The sequence below is a fragment of the Salmo salar genome, chromosome ssa16 (genome assembly GCF_905237065.1).
Source record: "Salmo salar chromosome ssa16, Ssal_v3.1, whole genome shotgun sequence".
In the NCBI taxonomy this organism is placed as follows: domain Eukaryota; kingdom Metazoa; phylum Chordata; class Actinopteri; order Salmoniformes; family Salmonidae; genus Salmo; species Salmo salar.
In genome coordinates, this window is record NC_059457.1 from 43,793,808 (window position 1) to 43,806,318 (window position 12,511).

Here is a 12,511-nt window from a genome sequence, read left to right on the forward strand (position 1 = left end):
TACATACACATTTTTATAAAGAGATCATAGAAAAAGTAATATACAAATAGTAAACATAATATGCTAGATGAAACGTGTTATTCATTTTCTATTAAATTGTACTCTACCAAATACATTTATAACGTTTTTATAAAATAATAAGGCTGCAGGCAACTGAAAATACGTCTAAATTCGCTTGTCAGGGGTCCTACCGCACCATCTTTGTTTGTAACATTTTGTAGGATGAATGGTAAAGAGTAAATGTATTTATTTAACGTTAGAGATTTAAAATATCACCTACTACCTCTATAAATAAGACATTTAGCTAGATTATTAGAAGTTCGTCTGATGTAGTTGCTTCATGATTTGGTTCTAACGTACTACATTATCATATTGCTAGCTAGCATTATCTTTATAAACCAGCTAATTGAAGTAGCAGCTAATGCGTTTTAGCTAGCTACATATAACAGATAACTACGTTGACTAACAGTAGCTAACCTAACTAACATAGGTGACAGTGTTCGCTCGAAGAAGACTGATGCAAGGAACGTACATTTCACATCGAATTCTGTGTGTCTTGTTTGTGATATAGCTGAAAAGTGCAATCAAGTACATGAAGGTGACTGATTGAACATTTCTCTGATTGGACAAGGACACTTGCACAACCAGTGGAAAAGCATATGGTTGAATGATGGAGGTTGCCTATGTTTGTGAGTGGGAGAAGAGGCCCAAGAGCAACCACTATCCTTCCATCCCACTGGTGTGTGCCTGGTCCTGCAGGAACCTCGTTGCCTTCACCACAGACCTAAAAAATGAGGAAGACGAGAAAGGTACAAAAAATGTGCTTGGTACTGATCTTGTGACCGTTTTGTTGTGTGTAACAAGAGCACAGTAGGAATGTGAAATGGAACAAATCGCATTGCCAGTATCAGGTTTGATCCCATATATCCGTATATAATTTTGCGTATGTAACTCAATGCCTCGTAACTTGATTAGCAGAACATACACTACAGTGATTTGCTTTATTTCAGAAGTCAGTCATATGGTCCACATCATTGACACAGAGCACCCATGGGATGTGTACTCCATTAACTCTGGACATGGTGAGGTCATATCCTGTCTGGAGTGGGACCAATCAGGTGGGTCAACATAGTAACAACACCAAAACCACCCTTAAAGTTGCAACTGCCCTATCAATCCAAGTAGACTGATGTGGAACTCAGTACAATGCCAAGAAGTGTCCCTAGTGTATTGAGTTAAAATATGTGTGAACACATGACTACGTTCATTCATAGGTTCCAGGTTGCTGTCTGCTGATGGAGATGGGCAGATCAAGTGCTGGGCGATGGCAGATCACCTAGTGAACAGCTGGGAGAGTTCACTAGGGAGTGCAGAGGACGGAGACCCCATCATAGCTCTGTCCTGGCTGCACAATGGAGTTAAGCTGGCTCTCCATGTGGAGATGGTAATGGACCACCAGCTTGTTCTCATATTCACACAATCTACCAGCTCTTCTTAACTGTCTGTGTGGACCTTATGATTTATTACCATGTCAGTATTTTATAGACCAGTTTAAAGCTATTTTTTATTTTACATTTTAGTCATCCAGAGCGACTGTCAGGAGCAACTAGGGTTAAGTGCCTTGCTCAAGGGCACATCAACAGAATTTTCATCTAGTCGGCTCAGGGATTCCAACCAGCAACCTTTCGGTTACTGGCCCAACGCTCTTAATCTCTACTCTAAGCTACCTCTTGAGATAAGACAATACTGTATATGCCATTATTTGGCAGGGGGTGCTGTACACTGGCTTTGGAGCACTGCACATAACAGCATTTAACAAGTATATAACAATATAACTAATTTGCCACTTAGTTTGTTGAAATGTGCCACACCCCACTCTCTCTCTACCTCTCCTTCAATCTTCCTCCCCCAGTCGGGCTCCACCAATTTCGGTGAGAAATTCTCGCGGGTCAAGTTCTCACCGTCACTCACGCTGTTTGGGGGAAAGCCCATGGAGGGCTGGCTGGCAGTGACGGTGAGCGGCCTGGTCACCGTGTCCCTGCTGAAACCCAATGGTCAGCTGCTCACAGCCAGCGAGAGCCTGTGTCGCCTGAGGGGCCGTGTGGCCCTGGCCGACATCGCCTTTACCGGCGGGGGTAACATTGTGGTGGCGGCCACGGATGGCAGCAGCTCATCACCTGTGCAGTTCTACAAGGTAGGTATTAGCTAGCGATGCTATTACACAATTATTTTTGTTATTCTTATCATTACTGGCTACCACAAGAAGTGCTAGCCAGTCGCCTTGTCTCAGAAAAGTCTGGCAAATAATACTGTTCAAATGCTAATGCTTTTTATTTTCTTGTAAAGAGGGTTTACCATCCGATAATGTGAAGTTTTACTCCAACATCAGTTAAGTAGTGCTAGTATTGCAATAATATTATCACTGACTTGTCGTGATTAAACATTTCCATTGTCGTCCCAACTCTACATCAAGGTGTGCGTGAGCGTGGTCAACGAGAAGTGTCGCATCGACACTGAGCTGCTGCCCTCGCTCTTCATGCGCTGCACCACGGACCCGGTCAGGAGGGACAAGTACCCGGCTGTCACACACCTCAAGTTCCTCACCAGGGAGAATTCAGAGCAGGTGAGAGAGACACTGTGAACACGTTGCTTTCCATGTGTCCTTTATTTTGAATTCTTTCCAGCTTTATCACTTACCAGTATGCCAAATGTGCATTCAAACAGTTTAGTGTGTGTGGATTAAACCGCGATATGAATGCTCTTTTAGGTGCTGCTGTGTGCCTCCAGTCAGATGGGCAGCATCGTAGAGTGCTGGTCATTGCGGAAGGAAGGCCTCCCTGTCAATAACATATTCCAACATCGTTCACCAGTAGGTAAGGCAGAGAACGATAAACCAAGGAAGAGCACACTCAACCCAACTATAATTATTACTGTAGGTCACTTATAGGGGGCATCTCAAAATATTGAAGTTTCCAATTGTTGTCCACTTTAAAGAACTGAACAGGTGACAGTAAATTCCCTTTTAGGCATCCTCCATTTTGTTTTCAGATCAATGCAGTTAAAGGAAAGGAGACAGTACATTATTCTACAATTGAGATGCCCCCATAAAGACACCCCCCTTACTCACCCTTTCCCCTCTCTATCCCCACAGTGGGCGAGAAACAGCCGACGATCCTGAAATGGCGCATCCTCTCGGCCACCAATGATCTGGACCGTGTGTCAGCCGTGGCTCTGCCAAAGCTGCCAATCTCCATCTCCAACACTGACCTAAAGGTGGCGTCGGACACCAAGTTCTGCCCAGGCCTCGGTATGTGCTGATGCCAAATAACCCGTCATTCCCCCTCCGGATCTACTATTGAGCACTCCAGGTGGCAGCATCCACCTTTACAAAATGGTGGTTTGCAGCTCAATTAAACCTACCAAAGGAAAAAGTGGTTCTATGCTCAAGAAACGTGTTAGGGAAGTGGTACCTACATGGATGTGTCCCACACAACATAGTGGTAACATGACACATTGATGCATAATGGCAGAGAAATTGATGAATGGAATGTTATATACTTACTGTGTTGCCCCTGTCTGTGCTGCTGGGGTCATTCTCAATGCCACCCTCTGGAGATCAATAAAGTGAATTCAATTGTATGTGATTCTGTGTGGTGGTCCCTCCCAGGCCTGGCCCTAGCCTTCCACGACGGCAGTATCCAGATCCTCCACCGGCTGTCCCTTCACACCATGGGCGTGTTCTACGGATCCTCCTCGGGCTCCTCCCAGCGCCCCGGTGATGAGCCGGCCATCAAGCGTCAGCGCCCCGGCGGCCCAACCGTCCACTTCAAGGCCCTGCAGTTCTCCTGGACCTCACTGGCCCTGGCCGGAGTGGACAACCACGGCAAGGTGAGAGTGCAGCAATGCGTTGAGATCCGTTGACTGTGACCTTACATGTCTCACAGTACAATATCAGCACCTCATCCACCTTTAATAAAGATGAGGAGAAGGCTACTCCGGATTTGAGGTTGTAAAGCTTAGACGGCTTAAGTTTTTGAAAAGGGAAAACATGTAGAATTTTTTACCGTCAATGTCCCTTGAGTACACACCCCAGCCATTGGTGTTAAATCTTACAGGAGTTTATGGTCTGCAGGCAATAATGTATGAAACAAATAATACATGTATCCTCTCTTACAACAACAAGCTATCCATGTCCTTATTCATGACTTTTGTGTCTGACCCGACCATCCCTCAGATAGGAACAATATTTGTATCCATATTTTTCACATCTCTCTTTTGGCTCTTCCCTCCTCAGCTGCACATGATTCGCGTATCTCCATCCATGGGCCAGATGCTGGACATGAACACACTTCTGCGCCACCTGCTGTTCCTGCTGGAGTACTGCATGGTGACAGGCTACGACTGGTGGGACGTGCTGCTCCACGTGCAGCCTGGCATGGTCCATAACCTGGTGGAGAAGCTGCATGAGGAGTACATGAGACAGAACCAAGCCCTGCAGCAGGTAGGTGACCATGATGAGCCAGAACCAAGCCCTGCAGCAGGTAGGTGAACCATGATGAGCCAGAACCAAGCTCTGCAGCAGGTAGGTGGACCATGATGAGCCAGAACCAAGCTCTGCAGCAGGTAGGTGACCATGATGAGCCAGAACCAAGCTCTGCAGCAGGTAGGTGAACCATGATGAGCCAGAACCAAGCCCTGCAGCAGGTAGGTGGACCATGATGAGCCAGAACCAAGCTCTGCAGCAGGTAGGTGGACCATGATGAGCCAGAACCAAGCTCTGCAGCAGGTAGGTGGACCGTGATGAGCCAGAACCAAGCCCTGCAGCAGGTAGGTGGACCGTAATGAGACAGAACCAAGCTCTGCAGCAGGTAGGTGGACCATGATGAGCCAGAACCAAGCTCTGCAGCAGTTAGGCGGACCATGATGAGCCAGAACCAAGCTCTGCAGCAGGTAGGTGGACCATGATGAGCCAGAACCAAGCCCTGCAGCAGGTAGGTGGACCATGATGAGCCAGAACCAAGCTCTGCAGCAGGTAGGTGAACCAGGGTCGTGTTCAGTAGGGCACAACGTAGCAAAATGTTTTGCGACAGGAAATTGAATTATACAGTTCTTATTGGACAAATTCAGGTAGTCCTTGTCATTTCAATACACAACCCAGGGATCCCCGCTGCATGGCATTCGGTCAGACAGACTGAAATCTGTTGAAAACAAATTTGTGACAATAGATGGAAGTGTTTTTGTTTGTTTTTCTAATATCCAGTATCTGTGTGTGGAAGGTGCTCTCGACACGTATCGTGGCGGTTAAGGCCTCCCTCTGTAAGCTGTCATCGGCCACAGCTGCGCGAGCCTGTGACTTCCACGCCAAGCTCCTCCTCATCGCCATTAGCTCCACCCTCAAGTCCTTGCTGAGACCCCACGTCCTCAACACTCCAGACAAGAGCCCCGGGGACAGGCTGGCAGAGATATGTTCCAAAAACACTGACACTGGTAGGAGGACTAGCATCACTACCATTTATACCTGTATAATCAATGAATAGACGGATCCCACTTCTGACACCAATTTCACTTAACGTGAGGCTGGAAAAATGAATTCTTGTCCATTTTAACTGAACGGAACTTTTGTTATTGTTGAACAGACTGTAGGCTAAGGCTGCGTTGTTTGCCGTCCTGTTAGCTTGCTAGTATCTACAGTGTGTGTCGTTTTTATTTTAAGACTTCAGTGATTCTGGTGAAGATTGACCTTCCACCCCCTCTGTAGATATCGATAAGGTGATGATCAACCTGAAGACGGAGGAATTTGTGCTGGACGGCCCCCCACTCCAGTCTCTGCAGCAGCTCATCCAATGGGTGGGAGACTTTGTGCTGTACCTGATGGCCAACCTACCCAATCAGGTGTTTTTTTTATTTTTACGAATCGAGCTACCAATGTAGGCCTTTCACAGAGCTACCAATGTAGGCCTTTCACAGAGCTACCAATGTAGGCCTTTCACAGAGCTACCAATGTAGGCCTTTCACAGAGCTACCAATGTAGACCTTTCACAGAGCTACCAATGTAGGCCTTTCACAGAGCTACCAATGTAGGCCTTTCACAACGTGCTGAAAAAGAGTGCATTGTTACTCCAGAAACACTTTAGATAAGATGTATTGAAACAATGTAGTGTTCAATCAAATGTAGAGCTGGTGCTAGTAAAGTGTCCTTCTGTCTGTTTCTGTCCTCCTGTATGTAGAGCTGATGCTAGAATAGAGTGTTACTCTGTCTCTGTCTGTCTTTCTGTGCTGTATCCCTCTTGTTTTAACCCTTGTCCTGTCTCAGGGCTCCGTCGTGCGTCCCGGCTTTGGGTTCCTGCGCGACGGTTGGTCCCTGGGTATGCTGCGGGAGATGATGGTGATGATCCGCATCTGGGGCCTTCTGAAGCCTGGCTGCTTGCCCATCTACACGGCCACCTCGGACAACCAGGACAGCATGTCGCTGCTCTTCCGCCTGCTCACCAAGCTCTGGCTCTGCTGTAAGGATGAGGAGAACATTTGTATCTGTGGACTATATATTATGTGGATGTAGCTATGTGGGGTTAAATGTGCCACAGATGCCTTAAGTTAAAACAGTGTCATCAGCCTGTGTCTGTCTGTATATCAGTCTACTCTGTCCATTCTTCTGTCAATGTTTCTATGCATCTGTTTAGACCTTACATCAATCTGTATGTGTACCTGGCCTTCACCCATGTATCCCCCTCCCCCTTCCAGCTCGGGACGAGGGCCACCCCCAGGAGCCAGATGAGCCGCTGATAGACGAGTGCTGCCTGCTGCCCAGCCAGCTGCTGGTGCCCAGCATGGACTGGCTGCCTGTCAATGATGGCATCATCTGCAAGCTGCAGGGCAAGCACCCGCTGCGGCTTCAGTTTGGCAAGCCCTACAGCCTGCCGGGTCTCAACTCCACAGCCCAGGTGGAGGTCTTCTCCAGGTAAGAGTGAGGCCTCAGGAGAGGGCTACATGGTATTCAGGGGAAAGGGTGTCTCTGCCACCTGGTAGGCTTCTTTAGGGTTAGAAGTAGGTGTAGTGCTCTTGGCATTTGGCCCACTCTTGGCATTTGGCCCACATGCCACTCAGTTGTCCTTTTGACATCTGTTTGTAGTAAATGTGCTTCTGCTTAATATTGCCAATATTTCAGTCAAAGCTCAGCTGAAGCCTTCCATTGGTCAATATACTCATTGTGCGTGTATCTAGGAGCCCGGGGGTCCAGAGGATGGATCATCTACGTTGTCTCTACATGGGAGTCTGCCCCACAGAGGACAGCAAAGCCTGTACCAGGTCAGACACCACACCACTTCCTCTATGACCCTCTCCCCAACACTTCCTGCTTTTCCTTGATTTTTATATCATTCCACCGCTTTACGTTTTCATTATTTTTAAGAACCTTTTTTTTTGGTCCAAGTAACAATTTGAAGCTTGTCTTTTCCTGGTCTTGCTTTTTCAGTCTGACCATGCCTGTGTTGACATTCACTCTTTCTCTGCCTACCTTTCTTTTGGTGTCTTTCCACCTTTTTATTTCGCTCTCTTTCTCTCCCTCCCCCATCTCAGGTGTGGCTGTGTGACTATGCTCCGCTCGCCTAACAAGACCAACGCCATGAAGCAGTGGGAGCAGCGCTGGATCAAGAACTGCCTTTGCGGGGGCCTCTGGAGAAGGATCCCCTCCACAATGTCCTGAGATCTGTCCTGAGACCACTATCACCGCAAACCCTGACCTCAGGTCAGCCTTTGGACACTAGCCTGCATGACACTGCTGCCTCGTAGCAGATCTCTTTGGGGGACAGATGAAGTACTGGATATCCATACGGTTGTATTTCAAAGATCGCTGTTTGGAGAGGCAGTGATCATGCCGTCATTGGGGTTAAATGTGCCAGAGATACCTGTAAATAGGAACCACGTGTTTTTTTATGTTTCCCTTTTTATATTCAAACCTGTGTCAAGAAAATAAACCTTATTTGGTGACCTTTATGGTTGAGAGGTGTGGCTTTTCTCTTCAAATCCTATTTGAGATCTGGACGAGTTTGCTCATATTTTCATGTAAATATTGCATTCATGTAAATGGAAGATGATGATTTGGCCCTTGGTGGATGATTGTGTGTTTCGATGTAGTTAGAATGTGGCGACTCTAGACGTCTATTGTGCATAAAGCCTAATCTGGCTTTAGTCTTGTCATGTGCACCAGGGATTAGACAAAGGAACTAGTAATAATAAGGATTCATTTAAAATGGGTTTTGTATCAAAATGCTGGATTTACGTAACACTCCGCGAAGAGATTCCATTTAATAAAAAAGCACTAGAGATGTTCCAAATAATTTTTGTCATCAAAAAGGAGGACCAAAGCACTCTTCATATAATTAATTAAAATGCCTTTATTTACATGGCAGGTTCAGTGGAAACAAAGTTTTAAAACTCTGACGTGTTTTGGCTGCATGGCCTTCGTCAGGGAGTACAAATATATGATAATACAATGTCCTCCTTTGAACAGCTTTTTCCAATCAACCCTGATTTGAAGAGGGAGTGGTTACATAATTCATTGGACAACACCTAGTAAGCAATACTATTCATGTTAAAAAGTGAAATATGGGTGATATTTTATTAAAAAATGCATCTCAAGGCTAGAAGCATCAGAACCCTGAGAATGGTAGTTGTAACCTTGGATATGACTGGGCAAAGTGTTAAGATTAGGAGAGCCATCTATTTTATAATACACTAGAACACAGCAAGAATGTCTGATTGTGTAATGGGCTTGTCTAAAGGACTGTCCTTTGCCCCCACATAGTCAACTAATTCATTCATTACAAAGATTGACCTATTTCGTTTCTACAGCAGCAATCTACATCTGAAGGCCTGGTACAAGCAAAACATCTCTCCAACTACAGACACCAGTGTTTCAGGTCAGGCAGTTTGTGTCCTCAACAACTTCCACCTTTTGTCGCATTGTCCAGAATGCCACACTAAATACATTTACAAAGAAGGTGAATTTTGATGTGGAGAATCTGTTTAAGGGTCAAATGGACTCCAAACAAGACGTAACCTTTCTAAGATAGGCATGCATTTCAATCATTGTCCAAAAATGGACGGATTGTGGTTTAACTAAGCAGACCAAGGTGGCGCTACAGTAGTGTGGAGTAAAGAAAAATATGTGACAGAAGCCTATCGTCAATTAGACAATGGTGAACTCTACCAATCTCTTCAACCCTACAGAGGACCTACAAACTGAATTGAAAGGGATCCTCACAGAAGCTAAGGAGAATAACTACATTTCAGACAATGAGTTCAAATGTATTTTCAATGGCAGTCTGCGTATGGCTTCTTTTTATCTTCCAGAAGTCCACAAGAATCCTGAAAACCCCCTTGGCAGACCAGTCATTAGTGGTAATGAAAGTTTGACAGAACCCATCTCCAAGTACATTGATTACTTTATTAGGCTGGGAGTGAAGGCAGAAAATGCTTATCTTCAAGATACCACAGATGTGTTGAACAAAATTAAGGAATTGAACAAAATAATTCATTTTTAGTCACCATGGATGTGGAGACTATACACCACCATTGATCATGAACAAGGATTGGCAGCTATGCACCATTTCTTGAGTACCCGGCCTGAGACAGATACCTCCCACATAATTCATTGTCTCATTGACTGAATTGTCTCACTGACCGTATTTTTAAACAAGTCAAAGGATGTGTCATGGGAGCTTGCTACAGTCCTTCCTATGCTGGTTTGTACTTAGGTAAATAGGAAAGTTACTTTATTTTGGATCCTTCTAAAAACCAGTTCTTTAACTGGATTATAGGGTGGGGACGCTATATTGATGATGTTTGCCTGTTCTGGTCTGGCTCAGAAGATGAACTTAATTCCTTCCACCAATACCTTATCAGCATTAACCCTAACATCAAACGAACTATGCAGTACAGTTAGGATAACATTCATTAACCCTAACATCAAACGAGCTATGGAGTACAGTTAGGATAACATTCATTAACCCTAACATCAAACGAGCTATGGAGTACAGTTAGGATAACATTCATTAACCCTAACATCAAACGAGCTATGGAGTACAGTTAGGATAACATTCATTAACCCTAACATCAAACGAGCTATGGAGTACAGTTAGGATAACATTCATTAACCCTAACATCAAATGAACTATGGAGTACAGTTAGGATAAAATTCATTTTTTGGACCTTGACATCAGTAAAAATAACAGGTTGTTTGCACACATCAATCTTTAGGAAGCCTACAGATGGGAATATCATTCTGAGGGCAGACAGCTTCCACCCCAAAAGGCTAAAAGAGAACATTCCATATGGCCAATTCCAAAGAGTCCGCAGAATTTGATCAGGAAACAGACTACAGTGTCAAATCTGCTGAATTTGAGAATGTCTTCTTGAATCGAGGCTACAGCGCTCAGGTCCTGAAAGATGCAGGCATAAGGTGCCGGATGACTTGGCAGAGATAACTTTTTGCGAAAGGGAACACATGATGCACCAAAGAGAGTGTACTTTGTTACAAAATACAGCACTGAAGCAGAGAACATTAAAATAGTAATTAAAAAGAATTGGGCAATCATCCAAAGTGATACACTACTGCGCGAAGTCTTCCCAGAGCCACCAGTCATAAGCTTTAAGAGATGTCCTACCCTAAATGAGAGATTAGTCCACAGCTATCTTCCTGGTAACTCTCAAAAAACTTGACTAGACCACAAACCCAGGAGCTTTTTTAAATGCAACCAGTGTAACCATAGCAGAAATATTGCACAGAAAAAGTCAAGCATTCATTATCTGCAAAACCCCTCACGTCATCTACAGATTGTAATGTTCACAGTGCAAGGTACATTGGACGGACAAAGAGACACATTCAAGACCGCTTAGCGGAACACAAGTATGCCATACGGGTAGGCAATGAAGACTACCCCATGGCAAGGCACTACATGTCCTTACACCATGGCAACCCTGCCTCCCTGCAAACTATGGGTATTGATCATGTTTCGGCCTCAATTAGAAAAGGGGACCGTCTTAAACAGCTAAACTAAAGAGATGGTTTTGGGATTTACAAACTACAGGCCACTACGTACCCTGGTTGAAAAAAAAAGATATGGATTTCTCACCTTTCCTGTAGGGTGGTGAGAGGTCCCTTTGCTGTCATCTAGTGGACATTTTGCTCTATTGCCCTCAGCTAGGTTTAGACTGTTGCGGTTCATATTTGCTGTGTTCTAGTGTACTGTACTATAAAATAGATGGCTCTCCTATTCTTAACACTTTGCCCAGTCATATTCAAGGTTACAACTACCATTCTAGGGGTTCTGATGCTTCTAGCCTTGAGATGCATGTTTTATAACATATCTACAGTAATTCACTTTTATTGTGTATAGTATTGCTTACTAGGTGTTGTCCAATGAACTCTCTAACCACTCCCTCTTTAAATCAGGGTTGATTGGATAAAGCTGTTCAAAAGAGGACATTGTATTATCATATATTTGTACTCCCTGACGAAGGCCATGCAGCCAAAACACGTCAGAGTTTTAAAACTTTGTTTCCACTGAACCTGTCATGTAAATAAAGGCATTTTAATGAATTATATGAGGAGTGCCTTGGTCCTCCTTTCTTTTTGATGACCAATTTACCAAAGAGCACCATCTGTCTACCAAAATCTACTATTGTGTACGTGAGCACTTTATTTGAAGTCATATCTCAGTTCCTGAAATAGCTGGAGTGAAACTGACTGTCTACTCTGGACAACCTTGAACGATAGTCTACTCAAATCAAATCAAAGTTTATTTGTCACGTGTGCTGAATACAACAGGTGTAGACCTTACAGTGAAATGCTTACTTACAGGCTCTAACCAATAGTGCAAAAAAGGTATTAGGTGAACAATACGTAGGTAAAGAAATAAAACAACAGTAAAAAGACAGGCTATATACAGTAGCGAGGCTATACAAGTAGCGAGGCTACATACAGACACCGGTTAGTCAGGCTGATTGAGGTAGATATACATGTAGATATGGTTAAAGTGACTATGCATATATGATGAACAGAGAGTAGCAGTATCGTAAAAGAGGGGTTGGCGGGTGGTGGGTGGGACACAATGCAGATAGCCCGGTTAGCTAATGTGCGGGAGCACTGGTTGGTCGGCCAAATTGAGGTAGTATGTAGATGATTGTATAGTTAAAGTGACTATGCATATATGATAATCAGAAAGTAGCAGCAGGCTAAAAAGAGGGGTTGTGGGGGGGGGTCACACAATGCAAATAGTCCGGGTAGCCATTTGATTATCTGTTCAGGAGTCTTATGTCTTGGGGGTAAAAACTGTTGAGAAGCCTTTTTGTCCTAGACTTGGCACTCCGGTACCGCTTGCCATGCGGTAGTAGAGAGAACAGTCTATGACTGGGGTGGCTGGGGTCTTTGACAATTTTTAGGGCCTTCCTCTGACAACGCCTGGTGTAGAGGTCCTGGATGGCAGGCAGCTTAGCCCCAGTGACGTACTGG

At 44.7% G+C, this 12,511-nt stretch overlaps 1 protein-coding gene across 3 annotated transcripts; it reads left to right on the forward strand.

The window, feature by feature from the left end:
* The first annotated feature begins 117 nt into the window (after positions 1-117).
* Positions 118-7,992, forward strand: med16 (mediator complex subunit 16). 3 transcript variants are annotated; one of them, XM_014149223.2, is made up of 16 exons: positions 118-229; positions 632-809; positions 1,011-1,118; positions 1,275-1,444; positions 1,913-2,194; positions 2,474-2,623; positions 2,768-2,873; positions 3,152-3,307; positions 3,668-3,888; positions 4,295-4,501; positions 5,277-5,487; positions 5,759-5,892; positions 6,314-6,506; positions 6,742-6,958; positions 7,222-7,305; positions 7,576-7,992. In XM_014149223.2, the coding sequence occupies exons 2-16, from the start codon at positions 668-670 to the stop codon at positions 7,700-7,702; spliced, it is 2,508 nt and encodes an 835-aa protein (XP_014004698.1). In that variant the 5' UTR covers positions 118-229; positions 632-667; the 3' UTR covers positions 7,703-7,992.
* The last annotated feature ends 4,519 nt before the right edge of the window (positions 7,993-12,511 follow it).